The sequence below is a fragment of the Drosophila kikkawai genome, chromosome 2R (genome assembly GCF_030179895.1).
Source record: "Drosophila kikkawai strain 14028-0561.14 chromosome 2R, DkikHiC1v2, whole genome shotgun sequence".
Taxonomy (NCBI): Eukaryota; Metazoa; Arthropoda; class Insecta; order Diptera; family Drosophilidae; genus Drosophila; species Drosophila kikkawai.
Genome location: NC_091729.1, coordinates 19,789,798 through 19,810,597, shown reverse-complemented (window position 1 = coordinate 19,810,597; position 20,800 = coordinate 19,789,798). Strand labels below are relative to the sequence as shown.

At 46.4% G+C, this 20,800-nt stretch overlaps 5 protein-coding genes across 7 annotated transcripts; 4 read left to right on the top strand and 1 right to left on the bottom strand.

Annotated features, from left to right (window-relative positions):
- The first annotated feature begins 1,306 nt into the window (after positions 1–1,306).
- On the top strand, positions 1,307–3,374 carry Ugt317A1 (UDP-glycosyltransferase family 317 member A1). The gene is made up of 4 exons (XM_017169759.3): positions 1,307–1,496; positions 1,629–1,790; positions 1,845–1,932; positions 1,992–3,374. Exons 1-4 carry the CDS (start codon positions 1,494–1,496, stop codon positions 3,326–3,328), a joined length of 1,590 nt encoding a protein of 529 aa, XP_017025248.1. The 5' UTR covers positions 1,307–1,493; the 3' UTR covers positions 3,329–3,374.
- Positions 3,375–6,370: 2,996 nt separating this feature from the next.
- Positions 6,371–7,115, top strand: LOC108076761 (uncharacterized). Its single transcript, XM_017169761.3, has 4 exons — positions 6,371–6,535; positions 6,597–6,676; positions 6,740–6,872; positions 6,928–7,115. Exons 1-4 carry the CDS (start codon positions 6,430–6,432, stop codon positions 7,041–7,043), a joined length of 435 nt encoding a protein of 144 aa, XP_017025250.1. The 5' UTR covers positions 6,371–6,429; the 3' UTR covers positions 7,044–7,115.
- A 40-nt stretch (positions 7,116–7,155) lies between these two features.
- LOC108076762 (uncharacterized) lies at positions 7,156–8,024 on the top strand. Its single transcript, XM_017169762.3, has 4 exons — positions 7,156–7,312; positions 7,377–7,456; positions 7,520–7,652; positions 7,715–8,024. The coding sequence occupies exons 1-4, from the start codon at positions 7,219–7,221 to the stop codon at positions 7,828–7,830; spliced, it is 423 nt and encodes a 140-aa protein (XP_017025251.1). The 5' UTR covers positions 7,156–7,218; the 3' UTR covers positions 7,831–8,024.
- Positions 8,025–8,298: 274 nt separating this feature from the next.
- PolZ1 (DNA polymerase zeta catalytic subunit) lies at positions 8,299–15,610 on the top strand. 2 transcript variants are annotated; one of them, XM_017169647.2, is made up of 12 exons: positions 8,299–8,498; positions 8,561–8,790; positions 8,844–9,088; positions 9,139–9,386; positions 9,441–9,891; positions 9,957–10,076; positions 10,137–10,529; positions 10,586–10,664; positions 10,721–10,813; positions 10,875–13,565; positions 13,619–14,713; positions 14,771–15,610. In XM_017169647.2, exons 1-12 carry the CDS (start codon positions 8,370–8,372, stop codon positions 15,390–15,392), a joined length of 6,396 nt encoding a protein of 2,131 aa, XP_017025136.1. In that variant the 5' UTR covers positions 8,299–8,369; the 3' UTR covers positions 15,393–15,610. The 2 variants fall into 2 exon arrangements, with proteins under 2 accessions (XP_017025136.1, XP_017025137.1); XM_017169648.2 differs by lacking the exons at positions 8,299–8,498; positions 8,561–8,790; positions 8,844–9,088; positions 9,139–9,386 and having other exon boundaries at positions 9,720–9,895.
- Nop17l (Nop17 like) lies at positions 15,384–20,775 on the bottom strand. Of its 2 annotated transcripts, none has more exons than XM_017169649.3 (5): positions 20,616–20,775; positions 17,906–19,338; positions 16,804–17,848; positions 16,610–16,742; positions 15,384–16,118 (listed from the first exon to the last, which is right to left on the bottom strand). In XM_017169649.3, exons 2-5 carry the CDS (start codon positions 19,140–19,142, stop codon positions 15,960–15,962), a joined length of 2,574 nt encoding a protein of 857 aa, XP_017025138.1. In that variant the 5' UTR covers positions 19,143–19,338; positions 20,616–20,775; the 3' UTR covers positions 15,384–15,959. The 2 variants fall into 2 exon arrangements, with proteins under 2 accessions (XP_017025138.1, XP_017025139.1); XM_017169650.3 differs by lacking the exon at positions 20,616–20,775 and adding an exon at positions 19,844–19,990.
- Positions 20,776–20,800: the final 25 nt, after the last annotated feature.

The following is a 20,800-nucleotide window of genomic DNA, read 5'->3' as shown; positions in this document are numbered from 1 at the left end:
AGCTCTTTCAGTGACTTCCCCTGGTAGCCGGCAACCGGTTTTCGTCTTTTCGCTAATTTGTTTTGTTTCCCTTTGTATACATATCTATATGAATCTGCGTTCTCGTTCCCCCCATTTCCCTATGCTCACGATGGGTCTTTTGTTGTTGTTGGTAAACAAGGTTTAGTCACATTTTTCTGATTTGCACACTTGCGCCAATTTACAGCTGAATACATACTTTTGTTCGGTCGGCGTCTGCCGGGAGCTAATTGGGTATGATTGAGTGAGCAGGTGCACGAGTAGGCTGCGGGGAAGTGGCTGCTGGTCGTGGGATTAAGCTGTGTTAATTGGGTCATCACAGCAATTTGTGTTTACTTGTATTTATGTTTAAGGTTTACTTGGAATTTACTATTTAAACTTTGAAAAGCACACTCGTAGCAATTATAGAATAATATAAATATGGACATTAAAAACCATTTGAAGGTAAGGTAGACTCCCAGCTTCAATGCTGCCAGGATGATATGATTATTTCCTACAGTCTACATTTTATTGTCGCAATGGGTCGGATCGGACGACTAAACATATTGATAAAGAAACCAACGAAAAGTTAAAAACAAAATTTTTAAACAAAGCTATATTATTGCTGTTTTTATTTTACAATTACGGTTTTCAATAAGGATTTTACGCTTTCGGTTTAAGTATAACTAAAATCAGCATTTATATGCCTTAGAAAAGATCAGTAAACTTATAGAGAAACCAAACTAAACTGTTTTATTGTTTCTATTAATACATTTATAAAGACTTTGATCTTGATCAATTCTTCCATATAAATAATGACAACAACTATGGCAAGGCATTCAAGGTTTTAACTGTGATCCTGTATAGGTTACAGGACTTTTTCCTTGATCAGCAAAAGTTTAACCCAAATTGCAGGTGTATTTTGAGTTCTGTGTTTGCATTTTTTGTGATGATCTTGCAAGTCCCACAGACAAATTCAAACTCAAAGACGAGTGCATTGAAGAATTATGCAGACTGGAGCAAAATACACCCCTTTCCCCCCCTTACATATAGAGAGAGAAAACAATAAACTCAAGAGAAGAGATCTCATATCGCTCAACTGGGAAGAAATGTATATATATGACGATGTTTACGGTGCAATTGTACCCCATTCCCGCCAGTCCCCACACATTAACAAGAGCAATAGGAACCCCCATACATATGTATATGATTCAAGCATATATAGAAAGGCCTGTGTATTGGGGTCTGGTGGCAATCTCATGTGCCACACATGTTCCAGTGGCCGCAGAAATTCTGGACGCACTTCTAAGATTATTTTTCCGGAGAGCAATCAGTTCATGTTTTGTTTCTGGGACGAGTCGATTCGAAAGGAGCGAAATTAGTTCAGTCTGATTCGTTTAATCGCCAGAACCGGAAGAGTTGTCCCAGCGGCAGATGCATTTGAAATTCGGCCGGAACTTAATTACCTATCCCCGCTGATCTCTTAAAATCGGAATATGGTTGGTATGCGGATAGGAGGAGTTCATTTCAAGTCACCCACAAGTCAACCAAACTGATAAGAAAATGCCTCGGCATCTTCCATAGGATGATGTGTACTTTCGAAAACGATTTTAAACATTTGTATTTTACAGGAATCTTCAGGTAATCGCTGGATCCTCCTGGCTCTGTGTGCCCTAGTTTTGGGCACGCTCTCGGATGGTTCTAAGGTCCTTGTGCTGTTTCCCCACGCCAGTGAGGGTCACTTTGCGGTGATGCGAACTCTAGTGGCGGAATTGGCCAGCCGGGGACACAATGTAAGCACAAATATTATTATTATTATCTATATAATGAGTTTTATTCTGTCTTAGGTTGAAGTCTACACGGGCCATGGTTTGGGGGAATCCCATGATAACGTCACAGAAACAGTAACAGGAGAATATCCCTTCTGGAGCGAGTGTAAGTACAAATCAAAGACAGAAACCTGTATCTATAATATAAATATTTTCCTGGCACAGTGCAGAAGCAGGCGGCTCCCAAGGGAAACCTCGCCGATCTTGGTCGTTTGCCCATCGAAAATCTCCGCCAGTCGCTTGCCCACGTTGGTGCTCGAGCGCTGGACCACTTCCTGACCCAAGAGCCGCTGCAGAAGCTACTTAAAAGGTCGTACATTGAGTTCGACTTCGATGTGGTCCTTGTCGACTACTTTTACACGGAGGCTCTGTTGGCCCTGGGACTAATCCACCAGCGCCCAGTCGTGGGCATCGTCTCCACAGACTTTGGCAACTACATGGATGCCGTGCAGGAGGCCCTGGTGCCGGCGGCATGTTCTCCTATAAACTCTGAACTTGATTTGCCCCAACTGGGCTTTTCGGAGCGCCTGGGAAATATCCGGGAGTGCATTTCCCGCCGAAAGCAGTTTGCCAAGGATCACTATGGGGCTCAGGAGCAACTGGTTATCAAACACTTTAAGCAAAGGTACTCCATTGCCGAGCTGCAGGCCAGCCAGCTATCGCTGCTCCTGCTCAACAGTCATGTGCCATTGATGACGCCCCGCGTGAGTATCCAACAGATTGTGCCCGCCGGTGGCCTGCACATCCGAGGGCCAAAGGAGCTGCCCTGGAATGTCAGGCGCTTCGTGGAGGAAGCTCGGGCTGGCGTAGTCTATGTTCAGCTGGGAAACGAGCAGCCGTGTGGAGAGCTGCCCAAGGAGAAGCTGGAGGCTCTGTTTGCGTTCTTCTCCTCCCGGAAAGAGGGCATTATCTGGACCTGCCATGATGTGAAGACCCTGGAGGGTTTGCCCAAGAATGTGATGATCCAGCATGCCGTGCCGCAGATAGACATTCTGGCGCATCCGAGGGTGAAGGTGTTCCTAACGAACGGTGACCTACTCAATCTGCAGGAGGGAATCGTGCGGAATGTGCCCATTCTGGGATTGCCTCTCTTCCACCATGAACGCAGGAATATGCAGCTGGCTGTTCAGTTGGGCGTCGGCCTGCAGCTGGCAGAGAACAATGTGACCAGCACCTCCCTAACGTGGGCAGTGGACAGGCTTCTTCTGGAGCCTCACTTCCAGTTGACCATTCGAGAGGTTTCCCTCGAATTCCGGGACCGTCCCCTTGGCGCCCTGGCCAGCGCCCTGTTCTGGGTGAACTACGTTGTGCGACACAAGGGAGGAGCAGCGGTGCGCACCCGTGGCATAGGCATCCCCTCCTGCCAACTGCACCTTTTTGACCTCTTTGTGTTCTATGCGGCAGTTGCTACCCTCCTTGTGGGTCTGTTGGGAGTCCTGGCTTTTGGCGGCCTCTATGTTTGGCAGAAAAAGAACAATGCCAAGTTCACCAAAGTAAATTAAGTTTCATGTGCGGAAATAAAGTGCAATCAATGCAGTGTTTGTTTCATTTGTTCTATATCTTTAAGTCTTGAAGGGGCAAAATTTGAAGAGTCAAATAAGCAAACACTTGGACTAGATTTTATTAATGAACAGCAAAGAAAGAAAGAAATGTCTGTGGCCTAGCTGACCCATGCCACAGATAAGACGGACCAATAAAAAAACAAGGCGGCATTTATTTGGGATCGTTTGGGGAAAAATCTAATTATTTTGAAAGCTATGCATATCTAAACTTTTAAATTTGTTTTCTGAATTTTAAACATTTTTTTCGGATGTTTTACAATTCTTTTAATTTTTAAAAAATTGTTCTAAATTTTTAAAATTTTTCTGAATTAAAAATTTTTATTCTGAATTTTTAACATTTTTTAGATTTTTTATATTTATTTAAGAATTTTTTAAGAATTAAAAATTTTTTTTTTTAATATTTTAATTGCCAAATTTGAATTTGAATTTGAATTTAACTGCCAAATTGGAATTTGAATTTAACGACGATCAGTTTTAGTGTGCCCAGGTGCAGTTGTAAAATAACACCTAAAATATGGATTCAAAAGGTTTGGGTCTTCGCTAACTTGCGCCGGCTCCTAAATGGTTTGGAACTTGGACATTTTATAACAGTTTATACCAGTTTTCAGCTGCTTGCTGCTGATTTCTGTTCCCCTGTTACCCCAATTTGGGAAACGGGCAATTTGCATGGAAAATTTTAGAAATTTGTATGGGCTGCTGCAGGGATGTTGTTGTAAAAAGGTTGTTGTTGCCATAAGCTGTTGTTGTCGGCAACAAATATGTATAAATGCATACAATGAAATATAACAGTTTATACCAATTATTATTTTTGCCCAAATGTTTTTATAACAGTTTATACCAGTTTTCAGTTCTCACTTCCATCAGTGATGCTCACTTCCATCAGTGATGCTCATTTCCATCAGTGATGCTCACTTCCATCAGTGATGCTCACTTCCATCAGTGATGCTCACTTCCATCAGTGATGCTCATCTGCATCAGTGATGCTCATCTGCATCAGTGATGCTCATCTAGCTATATTGCAATATTGGGAGGCTATAAAATCGGGCTTAATGGCAGTGATGCTCATCTAGCTATATTTATTTATTGGGACAAAATAGATAGATGAGCATCACTGATGCAAAGTCAGTTTCAGTGTGCCCAGGTGCATTTAAGCAACATTTTAGCCAAAAAATTTACAATATGGTCACATCTGGTTTGAGTCTTCGCTTACTCCAAGATCAATGCAGTTTCAGTGTGCCCAGGTGCATTTAAGCTACATTTTAGCCAAAAAATTTACAATATGGTCACATCTGGTTTGAGTCTTCGCTTACTCCAAGATCAATGGTTCGAAACTTGGACTTTTTATAACAGTTTATACCAGTTTTCAGTTGCTTGCTGCTGGTTTCTGTTCGCCTGTTACCCCAATTTGGGAAACGGGCAATTTGCATGGAAAATTTTAGAAATTTGTATGGGCTGCTGCAGGGATGTTGTTGTAAAGGGGTTGTTGTTGCCATCAAGCTGTTGTTGTCGGCAACAAATATGTATAAATGCATAAAATGAAATATAACAGTTTATACCAATTATTATTTTTGCCCAAATGTTTTTATAACAGTTTATACCAGTTTTCAGTTGCTTGTTGCTGGTTTCTGTTCGCCTGTTACCCCAGTTTGGAAAGCGGCCAAATTGAATGAATAATTTTGCTCACTTGCATCAGTGATGCTCATCTGCATCAGTGATGCTTTATTGGGACAAAATGGATCTCTCTAACTGCCTACTAGCTATTTTGCATTATTGGGACAAAATGGCATCTCACTAACTACCAGTGATGCTCATCCAGCTATTTTGCCGTATTGGAACAAAATGGCATCTCATTTGTATCTGTATCTTTAAGTCTTGATGGGGCAAAAGTTGAAAAGTCAAATCAGCAAACACTTGGACTAGATTTTATTAATGAACAGATAAGATGGAGCAATAAAGAAACTGAAATAAATAAATGAACCCTATATATTTATATAACAAGAAGCTAACGTCCGGTAGCCGAATTCTGTATACCCTGTTAATTTGTATTCATCCAGGCCCATCAGTTTTTATACCCTTGCAGGGTATTATAATTTCAGTCAGAAGTTTGCAACGCAGTGAAGGAGACCTTTCCGACCCTATAAAGTATATATATTCTTGATCAGCATCAACAGGGGAATCTTTCTAGATATGTCAGGAAGAAATCGATTTTTTGGCCATTTTTGCAAAATTTTATAAGGGGTTACATCATTAAAATTTTTGATTTTGATAAAAAATTGAATTTTCAAAATTTTTAAATGAAGTATGCAGATTTATTAACTGTAGAAAATATAGCATAGAACAGTTTTCCGATTTAAAATTAATGCTCTTTTGGCCGAGTTATGATATTTTTAATTTAAAAAAAATCAAGAAGTTTTTTAATATAAAAAATCCGATTTTATAATACAAAATAATATTTTTCTAAGACAAGGAATCATTTCCGACCCCATAAACCAAATATATTCTTGGTCAGCATTAACATGCGAATCTTTCTTTCCGGAAGAAATCGATTTTTTGGCCATTTTTGCAAAATTTCATAAGGGGTTACATCATTAAAATTAGCAAAAATGTCAAAAAATTTTGATTTCTTAAAATTTTGAATTTTGTATGCAGTTTTTTTATATTAATAAAAACTAACACAAAACATTTTTGGCTTAGTTATGATATATTTTAATTGTTACCTGCAAGGGTATACAAACTTTGGCTGGTCAAAGGTTAGCTTTCTTTCTTGTTAAAGATATTTTAAATAGAAGTATCTATTAATGAAGGTGTATACAAAATTTATAAATTCAAGTTGTCGTCAAGTTATACTACCCATTTACCTCATGGGTACCAGGTATACAAATTCAAAGCTATTTTCGAAATAAACAATAACATCTGTCTCTGTTGCTTATTTGCTGATGAGATAAGAAAAGACAGCAAAAGCTCACAAATATTCAGCACAAAAGGTTATTGGCAAAAAACACGTCAAACAGATCGCACGTAAAATAATAATATATAGAAACATGTTGAAGCTGGACACCAAACCTGGCATCATATTCTCGGGAATTGTATCTATTGGAGCTACAATAGCCTATCTAGCTGTGGCTGACGATTATTATTATCGAATGGGTATAAATATATGGAAGCTGCAAAACCTAAATATTCTTATTAAAGTTTGTCTGTTTTACAGGTTTAATGCTAGATTTGGGAGGGCATATTAGTTGTCTACAGATACTGAGCAGCGTGGTCCTAATTGTTGGGGTTTTTGAGGTGAGTTTCAGGGCTGACATTATTTAATTAATTCTATAATATCATTTTATTTAATTTATTTAGCAAAATTACAAATTCTTTGTGCCATGGATGATTTCTACGGGATTGTTTATCTACTTGATGACTTACGCGACCATGGTAGTGATCCAGACCAGTGATTGGATCTTTGTTCCCACCATATTGGCGCCAAGTGCAGGTAAGTTTGATTTGATAAGGATCCACCTGATCGTTGATTTATGAATTACTTTCAGTGTATCTCAGTTGTGCCTTGTACGCAGTGAAGAAAGGTTTCGACACGATGCGCAAGAATCAGTCAGAGCCAAATATGAGTGTAATTGAGAAGAAGAATATCTTGAGTCACTTTTAGGACACATTTTGCCGGCCTATGTTAACTTTAAAAGCTTCTCATTGTTTGGGAATAAAGAACATGTGTATTTTATTTGTATTTTTGATAAGATAGGTGCAAAGCAAAAGCTTTTTATTCCCATAGAGCCAAGTGTTTATTTGCAACAAAGGCTTTCACCTGTTCGGACACAAGGAAAATGTGGAAATTGGACTCAAAAGATGGCATTATTTGCTCGGGTTTCTTGTCAATTGGCTTTGCGATAATATACCTGATAGTAGGGGATTGGCAATGTAAGTTAAATAGGGCTTCATCTCAAGCTAATACAAGTATAATGGAAGTATTTCCCCTTTATAGGGACATCCTATGGCTTTGGAATTCACGTTGCGGCACTACAGATTATGGGGAGCATTGTTCTTATCGTGGGTGCTATTAAGGTATGTCCTATCTTTCTTTTCCTGAAAATCATCATTTGATAATCACTATATATGTCCACCTAGGAAAAACACAGGTTCTTTGTGCCTTGGATGATCACGACCGCTAGTTTTCTGTATCTAATGGTTTACGCAGGCATTATCCTTTTGGCCAACGATGGATGGATTATAGTCCTTATCATGGTTATCCCTATCACAGGCATGTATTTCACAAGTATTCGTTATAGAATTTGGAGTCTAACTTGAGAACTTTCTATGCAGCTTACCTAGGCCTTGCGTTGTATGCGGTGCAAAAGGCTTTTTCCAGGATGCGACAGGATGTGCCACCAGCGTACTGGGAGTTGCCTCCCAAGGCAACTGTTATTAACCCAATATAATGCACCTTTGTACGTGTTCCCCCAAAGTCTGTATAAAGTAATGATTATCTGCGATAAGATTAACTTTCATATTATGAGTCAAGAGCGATAATTGTAGGTAATATCGGAAATTAAAAATGTATTCTTGTGATGACATATACATACCTTCAAAGGGCTAGCTTTATTTTTTAAAGAATAAATTTATTTAATCAAGAGTGTTTTTAAAGCTTAATTTATTATAGTTAAGTCATGTTTATCATGAAGATGTTTTAGTTTCTAATTTATTTCTAATTAAAAGCTTTATTATTCTTCAATTCTTAATATCTGTAATAAAAATCGGTACTGTTTTATATTATATTTAAAATTAAAAGAACCTACAAAAATGTTTAAATTAACCGCCTATTGCAGCCCTAGGCGAGATTTATCGATAGCTTTTACAAAGCTCTACCCTGTAGGAAAGATGATATTTTGGCCCTGGTACGCAAAGGTCACACTGTTTTGAATTGAATTGAATTCTAGGCAATAGATTTATTAAATAAGTTTATTTATGTCCTTGCGTGATGGCAGCCGCTGCCGAGGATATAGGCGTGTTCTCCTTGCGCCTGGTCATCGCCGACTTCTACATGGAGAAGCCACAGTTCGGACTGGATCCCTGCTACTCCGAGTTGCGCGGCAAGGAGATCAAGCGGGTAGGCCCGATCTTATTTCACCATAATAGAGTTTTCAATTGATTTAATGCTTCAACGCACAGGTGCCGGTGGTGCGGGTATTTGGAGGCAACTCCAGGGGCCAGAAGACCTGCATGCATGTCCACGGAGTGTTCCCGTACTTCTACATTCCGTACGACAAGAAGGACTTTGAGTCCCTGGAGCGCGGCATCCTGCAGATAGCCATGCACCTGGACAAAGCCATCAATATATCCCTGGGCCAGGGCAGCTCCAATGCCCAGCATGTCTTCAAAATACAGCTGGTCAAGGGGATGTGAGTGGGCTCCCATTTGCTAATATTCTAGACTATATCGTTTCCATTGGCAGACCCTTCTACGGCTATCATCGCGTGGAGCATCAGTTTCTCAAGATCTACATGTTCAATCCGCGCTTCGTGCGCCGCGCCGCCAATCTTCTCCAGAGCGGCGCCATCCTCAGCAAGAACTTCAACGCGCACGAGTCACATGTGCCCTACATCCTGCAGTTCATGATCGACTACAACCTGTACGGGATGAGCTACCTGCACGTGCCGCTGGAGGTGCTCAAGTTCCGGCGCAGCCACGAAGACGAGGGCAAGTTCTCGGCACCAGCTCTTTAGAATCACGTCTAAACCTCTTTGCAGTGGTTCCCTATCCGAATGTCAAGCCCGCCCAGCTGCTGGACACCATTAGCGTGAGGAAGGTGGCCTGCAGTGCCTTGGAGGTCGACGTCAGCTCGAGCTTCATCCTGAATCGATTTCAGTTGGTGACCAAGAGCAAGGGCCGCCATACCAATCCGGGCATCGAGGCCATATGGAACGATGAGAGCATGCGGCGCCAGAAGCTGGTCGAAAAGCACACCGCAGCCGGGGAAGAAGAGAAAGTACAAGCGGTAAGTGGAAGATACTCTCACTCCAACTCCCACTAAACCAAGTATCTCTTTTAGGTGCCAGAATTGAAGCTGCCGGAGACTCAGGAGAGACTTCTGGTGGAAAGAGCCGAGAGCGATATCTTCTACCGGACCGCTTTGGAAAGCAAGCTGATGACCCTGGAGCAGTCCACATTGTCCGATCAAACGCTCTCAGATCAGACAAGTGTGGCCAATGTCACCATGCAGACCACCTTGCCCAGCAGCAAGGAGCAGCGGCGCACTTGGAATTTGCAAAAGCTTCTGGCCAACGCCGTTTATCCCGAGGAATGCTCCCAGGATCAGCAGCAGCTGCTGGTCAATGCCTCCTTCATTCAAAATCATGTGGCCTGCAGCAGTGGGAGCGGCAGTAATGTCAGTCTTCCAGTTGCAAAAGACGATTCCGAGTGCATGGACGCTACATTGGTGGATGAGGAGCTTATTCTGAGTCTCTCACAGCCACATGGCGCAATCCCCCACGATGCCACCTGTGGGTAAACTGTTGCTAAATCCATATTTTCATGGTGAATAATTAACAATTTTCCACTGCTGCAGTGAGGGAGGAGGACCTGGAGCTATTGGAGGCGTTGCAGCAGCTTGAGGAGCAGAATGACAACGAGTCCCCGGTGGATTTGGACAGCTCATTGGCTCCCTTATCGCAGCCGCATAAAAACTGTAAGGGCAGCAAATAACTATAGCTTTTTAGAAACTAAATTCCACTTTATTTGTATATAGTTGAGCTGACTCCAGAGCTCTTGAGCAAGGAGACTGGGCTTGCTCTGGCCGACGAGGACTGTGATTCCGATGAGGATGAGGGCGAGAGTACGCGGCATGACTTCTCCACTGCCCTCGATGACATCGATGAGCTGCTGCATAAGCTAACCCAAAGTCAGCCCGAACCAAAGCCCGTAGATCCTTCCACAAAGCTGCCACAAATCGATGGAGCCGACGATGGCCTCCAACTTACGCCCAAAAAGCTAAGGAGCTCCAAGTCCAGGGTGACGAGTCCTCCCAAAACTCCTCCTACCACGCCCAGCCGCATGAAGTCGCCCCGCACCCCCAAGACCAGTGCGGCCAAGAAGTACGCACCGCTGCCTTTGACAATTGGCAGTAGTTCTTCAGCGATGAGTGGGTATAACCCATAGGTGGACACTGGGACACATAATTTATTGAGTTATTTGCAGAAATTAGTGAGGAAACCACAAGGAAGGCAGTGAATCCCCGGCTTAGCTTGCAACTTGATCAGAAACCCAGAACTCTTGGGTAAGTTAACCTTTATAAACTTTTTATTTTTTATAAAAACTTACGTTCTTTTTTAGGCCCGAGCTATCGTTACGCAAGAAACTGGCGATGACAGAGCTGCGGCGAAAAAGTGTTGAGGAATCCAACAGTTTTATACGCTTACAAAACGAGTAGGATAATCATTCTTTTGATTTAATTTAAAGTCTTATTGATTCCCCAATTTGCACACAGCCTAACACCTCTACGCAGCTCCAGACGATCCACACGCAACTTGGACAAGACACATGTGATTTGCTCTTTTACGCCGCGGGATAGGAATCCCAGTTTCTCCGACATGTTTGAAAGCGCCGATGGTGAGCGTGAGCCAGAAGACGAGGAGAAGCAGCCACGAAGAAGTGCACGCTACCAGGTTAAGGATAAGGCTAATGCCGGTGAAGGAGGTGAGAAAACCAAAACAAAGAAGGTTACAAGCCAAAAGTCCAAGGATACAAAATTGGAAGAGAAAAAGCCACGTCGTAGTGCTCGTCATCAGGAACAGATGGAGCATAGAAGTACAGAAAAAGAATGGAATGATCCTAAAGTTCAAGAGCAGCCTCAAACTCAAAATACAACAGAAAGAGCAAAGATATTGCTTCAGGAGGCAGCAAATCCCAGTCCTCAGCCAAGGACACGAAAAAAGCCTGAAAGTCACGTTAAACAAATTAAAGAACCCCAAAATGGCACTGCTAAAAAAGCTGTTGGAGCAAACACTCCCAAGTCGAAGGTCGAAGATGTACAAAAAGAACTCTTTCCGCCTGAACCAGCTCCTACTTCCCCAAAGAAATCCCCTAATCCCAGCGAAGAAGAGTACAAATTCGCACTAAGCGATGAAGAAGAGGTCATTGAGTCCGATACAGAGGCTGAAAAAATGCCCATAAAGCTGCGAAAAACTCCCAATCTGCGACGTCTGCGTAAAAGTTTAGGCTCCAACCTAACTCCTAGCACAAGCCAAGCTCCACCAGAGATCAGGAACACTCCTCGCTCAAGCCAAGATCCACCAGAGTTTGAGATCACTCCTCGCTCAAGCCAAAGGAGCAATGAGAGCCACACTCCCGAGCTAATGAAAAGCTTCTACGAGCACTCACTAATCGTTAATAGTCCTTCGGTGTTCAGTGATGCAGTTGAGAGTCCCGCGATGCCTTCGGCCTCTCCTCCTCGCCCCTGCACTCCCAAAAAATCATCCTTTGTGATAACTCCTTTGGAACTGCCGCCCTCCTACGATGAAGTGCTTCGTGGCTGCCGCAAGCTGGACATTCCCGAGTTCGAGTTCCAGCAGCCCTTTTACAGCGATCCAGCGGATGTGAGCAAGGTGACGGAAGTCGGCTTCCTGGTGCTGCACATACCCGGCAACAAGCTCAACGACTGCGAGCCCTTCCAGAGTGCCCTGGGCAATGATCGTGGCCTTGCCTCTTGGAGGCGACAGCAATTGATTGCCATTGGTGGACCGGCAATGCTGCAGCGGCATCGAGGAGAGCAGCGTATGCGGGAGTTCTTTAGCAGCCGACAAAAGGTAGTGGTGGAACCTGCCCAGAGTGCGCCCACACCGCAGGATGCCAAGGTGTGGCTGAAGGCCCAGGAAGTGCTCCGTCAACGGGGGGAAATTGTGAAGACAACCGGAGATGTGGATAGCCCCATCAAGATCAAGCGCCAGAAAATCACCATGATGCTGCAGGCTGAGGGAGCCGAAGCGGGGGGAAGTGGTGAAGAGGATGCTGGGGAGGAGTTGGACTGCAGCCTAAGCCTTACACCCTTATCCCAAGCGAAGGGCAAGAGCAAGGAGACTCCAATCAGCAGCAAGGCCAAAGAAGCACCTAAAATTCGCCTAAAACGCGGCACAAGACTCAGTTTCAAGGAAGCCCAGCGGGAGGAGGAGGAGGTGGCCAGCTCACAGTCTAGCGAGCAGAGCGCCTCCAGCAGCGCTGTCCAGGCGGAGCTAGAGCGGAGTTCCTTTCTCCGCCAGCTAGAGGGAGCCTGTGGCCAGGCCCAGCAGCACGATCTTAGCTTCGGACTGAGTCATGCCACCCTGGACAATACGTTCGGCTTCAAGGTGAACCTGGAGAACCTGCAGCAGGCTAAGGCGGACATTGAGTGTAACCACCTGACCATCATGACTCTGGAAGTGTTTGTGTGCACGCGAGGCGAACTCCAGCCGGATCCGATGCACGACGAGATCCGCTGCTTGTTCTACGCCATCGAACACAGTCTGCCGGATGAGAGCCTGCCCAGCAAGGCCTGTGGCTATATAATGGTGAACAATGCCCAGGATTTGCTGAGCGAAGGGTTCACGCACGGGTTGGACCGCGATATTGAGGTGCAAGTGGTGGGCAGTGAAGCGGAGGCCTTTGAGGCTTTGCTGGTGCTATGTGGGCGCTGGGATGCAGACATATACGCTGGCTACGAGATCGAGATGTCCTCCTGGGGCTATGTGATCGATCGGGCCAAGCATCTGTGCTTCAATATCGCTCCTCTCCTATCCCGAGTGCCCACACAGAAGGTTCGGGACTTTGTGGACGAGGATCGGGAGCAGTTCACCGACCTGGACGTGGAGATGAAGCTGTGCGGTCGCATCCTGTTAGATGTTTGGCGGTTGATGCGCTCTGAGATTGCCCTGACGTCGTACACCTTCGAAAACGTGATGTACCATATCCTGCACAGACGATGTCCCTGGCACTCGCCCAAGGCGCTCAGCGAGTGGTTTGCCTCGCCCTGTACACGCTGGATCGTGATGGAATACCATCTGGAGCGGGTGCGTGGCACCTTGGCTCTGCTGGATCAGTTGGATCTCCTGGGGCGCACCAGCGAAATGGCCAAGCTCATTGGCATCCAGTTCTACGAGGTGCTGTCGCGAGGTTCCCAGTTTCGCGTGGAGAGCATGATGCTGAGGTGAGTCTGAAGCTAGAAATCCTTATCAATTTAATGAGGAAATGTTTCCCCAGAATCGCCAAGCCAAAGAACCTGGTGCCTTTGTCTCCGAGTGTCCAGCAGAGGGCTCACATGCGGGCTCCTGAGTATCTGGCCCTCATCCTGGAACCCCAATCCCGCTTCTATGCCGATCCGCTGATTGTCCTGGACTTCCAGAGCCTGTACCCCAGCATGATCATAGCCTACAACTACTGTTTTTCCACATGCCTGGGGAGAGTGGAGCACTTGGGAGGGAGTTCGCCCTTCGAATTCGGCGCCTCGCAGCTGCGCGTCTCCCGGCAGATGCTGCAGAAGCTGCTGGAGCACGATCTGGTCACCGTGTCGCCTTGCGGCGTGGTCTTTGTGAAGCGTGAGGTGCGCGAGGGGATCCTGCCGCGCATGCTCACCGAGATCCTGGACACGCGCCAAATGGTCAAGCAGTCGATGAAGCTGCACAAGGATAGCTCCGCCCTGCAGAGGATTCTGCACTCCCGCCAGTTGGGTCTGAAGCTGATGGCGAACGTCACATACGGCTACACGGCAGCCAACTTTAGTGGACGAATGCCGGCAGTCGAGGTGGGTGACTCGGTGGTGTCCAAGGGACGCGAAACCTTAGAGCGAGCCATCAAGCTGGTGGAGGCGAATGAAGAGTGGAAGGTGCGCGTTGTCTACGGCGATACGGACTCTATGTTTGTCCTGGTTCCGGGACGAAATCGAGCCGAAGCCTTTCGGATTGGCGAGGAGATTGCCCAGGCCGTCACCGAGATGAATCCACAGCCGGTGAAGCTGAAGCTGGAGAAGGTCTACCAGCCGTGCCTGCTGCAGACCAAGAAGCGCTACGTGGGCTACATGTACGAGACAGCCGACCAGGCACAGCCCGTCTTTGAGGCCAAGGGCATTGAGACGGTGCGGCGGGATGGTTGCCCGGCGGTGGCCAAGATGCTGGAGAAGGTGTTGCGTATGCTATTCGAGACGCAGGACGTCAGTCAAATCAAGCAGTACGTCTGCCGGCAGTTCACCAAGCTGCTCTCTGGTCGGGCCAACCTGCAGGACCTGATCTTTGCCAAGGAGTTTCGCGGCCTTAACGGCTACAAGCCCACGGCCTGTGTCCCGGCTCTGGCACTTACACGGTAAGTTGACAGATCAGACTCTTAAGGTTTAATAATATTTCTAAAAATTCGGACCAGAAAATGGATGCAAAAGGATCCCAGGCGTATTCCGCGTCGCGGAGAGCGGGTTCCCTTCATCATAGTGAATGGCCCACCGGGTATGCAGCTCATCCGGCTGGTGCGCAGTCCCCACGACATTCTGGCCCACGAGGGGCACAAGATCAATGCCATGTACTACATCACCAAGGCCATTATACCGCCGTTGAACCGCTGCCTTCTGCTCATCGGAGCTGATGTCCATGATTGGTTTGCCAGTCTGCCGCGCAAGCTCTTGATGACGCCGGCCGTGGGTACGGCCAACGAGCTGGCCGGAGGAGGCAGAGGCGCCAAGTCGACCATCTCGCAGTATTTCTCCACCACCAGCTGCATCATAGATTGTGGCCGCCAGACCAAGGCGGGCATATGTCCAGATTGCTTAAAGAATGCCTCCAGGTGTGTGGTTGTGCTCTCGGATAAGACGGCGCGCCTGGAGAGGGGCTATCACCTGACCCGACAGATCTGCCAGGCCTGCTGCGGTCGTCTGGGTGACCTTCAATGCGATTCCCTGGACTGCCCTGTTCTGTATGTGCTGGAGGGAAAGCGGCGGGAACTGCAGCAAATTGGACACATTGAAAGGCTGTTAGAAGAGCACTTCAGCTGACCAATTCACTTGGGGTGTATATATATATATTTTAACTTTCCGCCTTCGGCTTACAAAAGTTAAAGTTACATTCACTTCAGATTACTTCTGATGCTGTTCTGCGTGTATAATACTAGAGGAGTTGTTAACTATTGATATTGTTTATGTTTGCCGTGTATTGATTATTGATTGTGAGCTATGAGCATGCAGGCTGCAATAAATGAATGCATTAATGTTTACTTACAACTTATAGTTTGCAATGAACATGGGTAACTATGAACTATTACTAATAGGTTCGTTCTTCTGCTTCAACAATTTCAATGATCAACCGAATTATATAACAATTAATGGTTTTATGCATATTTTGATTTCCGTTTAGCCCTGATTTTTCGTTGCCTAAATACAATTTTTTGTATGCTTAGATGGATTTCCAATTGAGCGAGTTCCTTGGAGACAAAACCAAATACAATGTGTATAAATATTTAAAAAAAAAGTAGCAATAATTAATGTATAAATAGCTTTAAAACATGCCTCTAAAACACTCGAAAAAACTATGAATATATTTCGTGTTTACATCATAACATCATCTTAGTCCTCGTCATCCATTTCAAACATCATGGCGTTCTTGGCATCCGCCTCGCTGCTGTTGCCATGGGCAGCTCCCCCGGTCAGATCCAGGCCGCTGTCGTGGAACGAGGACGAGCCTCCCTTTGACTTGTTGCCTTTGTTTGATGAGTTTCCTTGTGGCTGTAAGGTAAATAGAAATTTATGTATTAATAAACCTTTGCAGTTTGCAATTGGATTATTAATTCCAAGTTTGTTTCCCTTCCTGTTTTAACAATAATAGGTCTCTGCTATACTTGTACTCCCTTCCAACTATTGCGTTCTATTCCCATCTGCATAAACTTTCCATTCCCTGCGGAATCCAAGTCACCTGCATATCAATTAACACGGATGAATTAAATTTCGCAAAATTCCTGCTAAAAATAGAGCCAAACTCAGGATCTATTTAACTTTCGCACACGTGAAATTGAAGCGGTTCAGACAAAGAAAGAGATCAATATTTGGCGTCTGGAATCAGGCAAGTGAAGCCAAACTGCGTGATTTACCCGAGGGACGCTAATTCAATTAACAAGCCAACAAGCTAACTGCCTCCTAACCAGCCGGAATGGGATATTCACTTAATCAACGAGATCAACCCAATCTACACACTTTCTTCCGCCCCGCGCCCAACTGACCTTGATGGCAGCGCCGCGCGTCTCCTCGTAATCCACGGAATCGCCTTCGCTGAGGCGACGTTGCTGGGCCCGCATCTTGAGATCACGACGCTTCTGGTTCTTCTTACGCTGACCCAGGATGCTCGAGTCGAGTCTAAAAATTGTATAAATTATTAAATTGCAACCCATTTGCAGGGTATATTTCTGCTACTCACCGGAACACTTGCTTCATGATGTGGTCATTAAACCTAACAGTCTTCTTGCAGCTCTCCGAGAGTCCAGCATCGCCGCGATCCTCCTCGGGAATGCCGCCAAAAGAGTGCGAGAATAGAGTGACTCCGGAAGCGTCCACAGAGCACGAGTAGGAGGAGGAGCAGTCGTCGATGGAGGAGCAGCTGTCGGACATCGAGGGCCGTGGTCCATAGCGGCTGAACCGCTTGAGGATACCGCGAGTTGAGCAACCACTGCCCACGCTGCTGTCGTTGCACTCCGAGTAGCTGCGTTGCTTGCGCTGCGGAAGCATCAGCTTGGCCTTGGGCTGCGGAGCGGGGATATCGGTCAGGGGTTTCTGGTCCAGTATATCCTCGCAGGCCGACTCAGAGAAGGAGCGTTCCTTCTTGTTCCTCTTGCGCTGCTTCTTATTCGGCTTTTTGCTGTGAGCGTGCTGCGACAACTGCTCGTGGTCCTGGTCTTCCAGCTCCTCTTCCTCTTCCGCCTCCTCTTCGTTTTCGTTCTCCTTTGGCACCGGGCGAATGGTGACCTTCAGGGCCTGGCCCTCCTTGTGCTTGAACTTAACATCCAGCTGGGCATCCTCAGTCTTAGCCTTGTCCCCCTTCTTATCCTTCACTTTGTACTGCCCGTGGACTGAGTACTCTTTGAGATCCGTGGCATCCAGTCCAGCCAGATAGCCCTGTGGCGTTTCGCTCTGCGAGCTGAAGCACAGCTTCAGCACCACATTATTGTCCCAGGCCTCGGCCTCGGCACTCTCGATGGCTAGATCTGCCTCCTCGGCCGGCAGCTCCACGTAGAAAGCATAGTGGGTGGGATAGTAGCCACTGCCGATGGTGGCAAACTGCAGGTGCAGGCTCCGCTGCTCCCTCAGCTGCTGAATGGAGTCTGGTTGAACGTTGGGCACGTGCAACACAAAGGCCATCACGTTGTCCAGCACATTGCAGTCGAATTTAGCGGGCAGCTGGTAGTGCACGGAGCTCTTAAGGAACGGCTTGTGGGCATTATGCTCTGGCGTGGCAGTGGGCGTAGCTGTGGAGGATCAAAAGTGCTGACAAAAAGAGAAAATAAAAATCAAGAATAACTTACCAGTCTCGGAAACATCCGCCTTGGAATCGCTGAGATCGCCATCGCCGTCTTCCTCCACGGGCGACTCGCTGTTGGAATGCAGCTCCACGCCGCTGTCCTCGCGGCTAAAGTGGCGCAAAGTGTCGTGCATCTGCCGCTGCTCGCGTACGTTTGTCCGCACCACGGGCAGCGTGATGCTGAGGCGGCGCAGATCGGTGTCGAAACGGGCGTTGCCCGCCTTGTCGTCCACTGTGAAGGGCAGGTCCAGCTTCAGCCGGTACTTGGCACCCTGGCGCTCGCTGAGCAGATAAACGGACGTGGCGGTGACATCCAGCTGACACTCGGCTGTGGAGCGGAGCAGGGGCAGCTCGATCTCGACGACAAGGGAGCGCGGTACTGTCACGTGCAGTTTGGCATCGAGCTCGTCCGTATACTCGGCCAAATCCACATCGTGGCTGTGCTTGATCGAATACCTGGGCACCGTGAACTCCGGCACGGGAGATGGCTTCGCCTTCATGGGCAAAACGCGGGGCTTTGCGTCAGAGGCCGATGGCGGCTTAGTGGGGTAGATGTCCCCCAAGGGATGGGGTTCCTGGTCCTCGGCCGAGTAATTCTTCGCCATTTTGCGTATCACAGTGGGACGGGCGATGCCCTTGTAGTCCAGCTTGGGGAACTTTAGATTAGCGCGATCCAGGGTGACCTGATACTCCCGCTCGACAGCATCCAGCGCCGTGTCGATGAGGCACTTACGGAACTGCTGGTTCCGCTTGGCCAAGTGCAGGGCGTCCGGGTGAAAGACCACGTCAAACACCTTGCAGCGGTTATTCTTGGCATCGCAGTCATCGCGCGAGGCTGTCTGGGCCATGGGAATGGACCAGCTCAGGCCGCGACTACCGTTCGACGGATCCGTGGCCACCTCGTTCTTGGGTCTCTCGATCTCAGGCGAGCCGGCGATGTTGATAAAGCACTTGAGCTCGCCATCCTGTGCGGTCTTGATCACAAATCCCGGCTGCGGGTGAATGAATCTCACCTCCACGCCACGCTCCTTCTCCAGCTGCGTGATCTCCTCCTCGTAGATCTTGCGGTTAGCGGGGTCCTGGATCTCCTCCACGTACTCGAAGAACAGCCTGCGGAACTCCTCCTGGCTGAGCGCCTGGCGGAAGCGGTCGAACTCGTCCTTGGTTATGTCTAAATGCTGCTCATCGTTACGGATTTTGGAGTGTTTATTGCGCGAACCGGAGGCAGCAGATGCGGACATATCGCTCTCTCAAGCGGACACTTCACTCGCGTAGGGGATCTTTTCTCGCACAAATAACAATATTTTCAAATCACTTTTGAGGGAATAATTTATGTTGGTTGGTTTTGTTTGTTTTTCGGTTTGTTTGAGGATTGTTTCTGTTAGTTTATGAACACGTTTCCTTGGCAAATGCGTTTGGTTACTGGAACGTTGGTTTCTGTGGGGGGAAAATGTAGAATAAAATCGATTAAAAAGTTGCTGATGAAATGGTTACAAAGAGGGTATCATTCGAAAACTGTTTTTAGGTTGATTACTATACATTTTTTTGTAATTAAAGTTAAAAATGAATAATAATAATAATTTAGGGATCTATCATACAAAAAGCTCTTAGAATCTGTATTTACAAAACCCGTTGAAATATGATCGGGAACTTTCCAATCAACCGGGTGATAAGCTGCCTCCAAGGTTGTCCTAGTCCCACTCCGTCTCGACTAATGCATAACCAAACACACCTATGAATATCACGAAATTCTAATCGAGTGATAAGCAAATAAATATTTAATCAATGACGCAGTAAGGTCGTTGCCAAAATTTGCCGGCTATTTAGCGTGTTATTAGCATTATGTAAGAGAGAACAACCGACTGACCACGCGCTTTATTATTTGCCGAGCAATAAATAAACGAACTGCGTAGTTTTTTAGATTCTAGAGACGTTGCGTTACCTTTGAATTTGTATTATTATTGTTTTTATTTCGGGAGCGGGAGCAGTGCTTTCGCGACGAGTGGGTTCCGAAGAATGAGAGCGGTACGCCCGAAATGCCGGCAAATAATGGAGGAGCTCTGGGAGAGAGAGAGCAGTGTCTGCGCAGAGAGGGGGCTCTTGATAAGCGTGAAAAAAAAACCACTTGCCCCCAATTGTTTTTGTTTAGCGAGATTCTTCCCCCGAGCCCCCTTTTTGTCTCGTCCCTCCAACAGTGCGATTTCTGGCGCAGCCCAACTAATTGTACAATAAACTATATCTTGCATATACAGAGTACATATATGTACATACATATGCCGTTGCTCGTGATAATAATTGTAATGTTTACCGACTGCGATATTGTGTGTACTTGGTGGGAGGTAAATAGGGGTACATATAGTATTCCCTACTGCGTGTGTATCTCCCGGGGACGAGAGGAAAATGTGGAAAATTATAGCAGTTACGTGACCCGAGCGAACACATGTTTGTGGCGGAGGGAAGGGGAAAACTCTGGCCTGCTTGCTTGATCGATACGAGAGCCAACAATCAATTGATTTTGCTGGGACGAAACCGGTCGCCCACTCCCAGCATACATACGATGCACGTAGTTATAATACAGGATCTGTAATGGAATCACCTCTATATGTCAACACCTCTGTGTACATCGTAGGCTCCATGTAGTATCACAACGCTTACATGCCCCATAAAACACCTCTGATTGCGGTTAACTCTTCTATAATAGGCCCACCACTCACCTGTTAAATGTATATCTGGGCCTTGGTGTTGCAGCCGCAATAAACTATATTTATTTAATTATTTCAGCTGTTGGAAAACGACTTTAAATGGAGTTCGAGTTGCACGACGTTCTAGAAACTTTTCCGCTGGACCGGCTGCTCGGTGTGGTAGTGTGCGTGCGCCCTGCGTCGGTGTGTGTGTGTGC

What these genes read in the sequence shown, in the direction of transcription:
- LOC108076761 (XM_017169761.3), top strand. Translation starts at nt 6,430, where the DNA reads ATGTTGAAGCTGGACACCAAACCTGGCATCATATTCTCGGGAATTGTA. An exon ending in CGATTATTATTATCGAATGG is followed by an intron (nt 6,536 to 6,596) that starts GTATAAATATAT and finishes TCTGTTTTACAG; the next exon opens with GTTTAATGCTAGATTTGGGA. An exon ending in CATATTGGCGCCAAGTGCAG is followed by an intron (nt 6,873 to 6,927) that starts GTAAGTTTGATT and finishes AATTACTTTCAG; the next exon opens with TGTATCTCAGTTGTGCCTTG.
- Nop17l (XM_017169649.3), bottom strand. Translation starts at nt 19,142, where the DNA reads ATGTCCGCATCTGCTGCCTCCGGTTCGCGCAATAAACACTCCAAAATC. An exon ending in GGCGGATGTTTCCGAGACTG is followed by an intron (nt 17,849 to 17,905) that starts GTAAGTTATTCT and finishes GATCCTCCACAG; the next exon opens with CTACGCCCACTGCCACGCCA. An exon ending in ATCATGAAGCAAGTGTTCCG is followed by an intron (nt 16,743 to 16,803) that starts GTGAGTAGCAGA and finishes TACAATTTTTAG; the next exon opens with ACTCGACTCGAGCATCCTGG.
- LOC108076762 (XM_017169762.3), top strand. Translation starts at nt 7,219, where the DNA reads ATGTGGAAATTGGACTCAAAAGATGGCATTATTTGCTCGGGTTTCTTG. An exon ending in TTATCGTGGGTGCTATTAAG is followed by an intron (nt 7,457 to 7,519) that starts GTATGTCCTATC and finishes ATGTCCACCTAG; the next exon opens with GAAAAACACAGGTTCTTTGT. An exon ending in CATGGTTATCCCTATCACAG is followed by an intron (nt 7,653 to 7,714) that starts GCATGTATTTCA and finishes CTTTCTATGCAG; the next exon opens with CTTACCTAGGCCTTGCGTTG.
- PolZ1 (XM_017169647.2), top strand. Translation starts at nt 8,370, where the DNA reads ATGGCAGCCGCTGCCGAGGATATAGGCGTGTTCTCCTTGCGCCTGGTC. An exon ending in AATCCCCCACGATGCCACCT is followed by an intron (nt 9,892 to 9,956) that starts GTGGGTAAACTG and finishes CCACTGCTGCAG; the next exon opens with TGAGGGAGGAGGACCTGGAG. An exon ending in GTGGAGAGCATGATGCTGAG is followed by an intron (nt 13,566 to 13,618) that starts GTGAGTCTGAAG and finishes ATGTTTCCCCAG; the next exon opens with AATCGCCAAGCCAAAGAACC.
- Ugt317A1 (XM_017169759.3), top strand. An exon ending in TGGCCAGCCGGGGACACAAT is followed by an intron (nt 1,791 to 1,844) that starts GTAAGCACAAAT and finishes ATTCTGTCTTAG; the next exon opens with GTTGAAGTCTACACGGGCCA. An exon ending in ATATCCCTTCTGGAGCGAGT is followed by an intron (nt 1,933 to 1,991) that starts GTAAGTACAAAT and finishes TTCCTGGCACAG; the next exon opens with TGCAGAAGCAGGCGGCTCCC.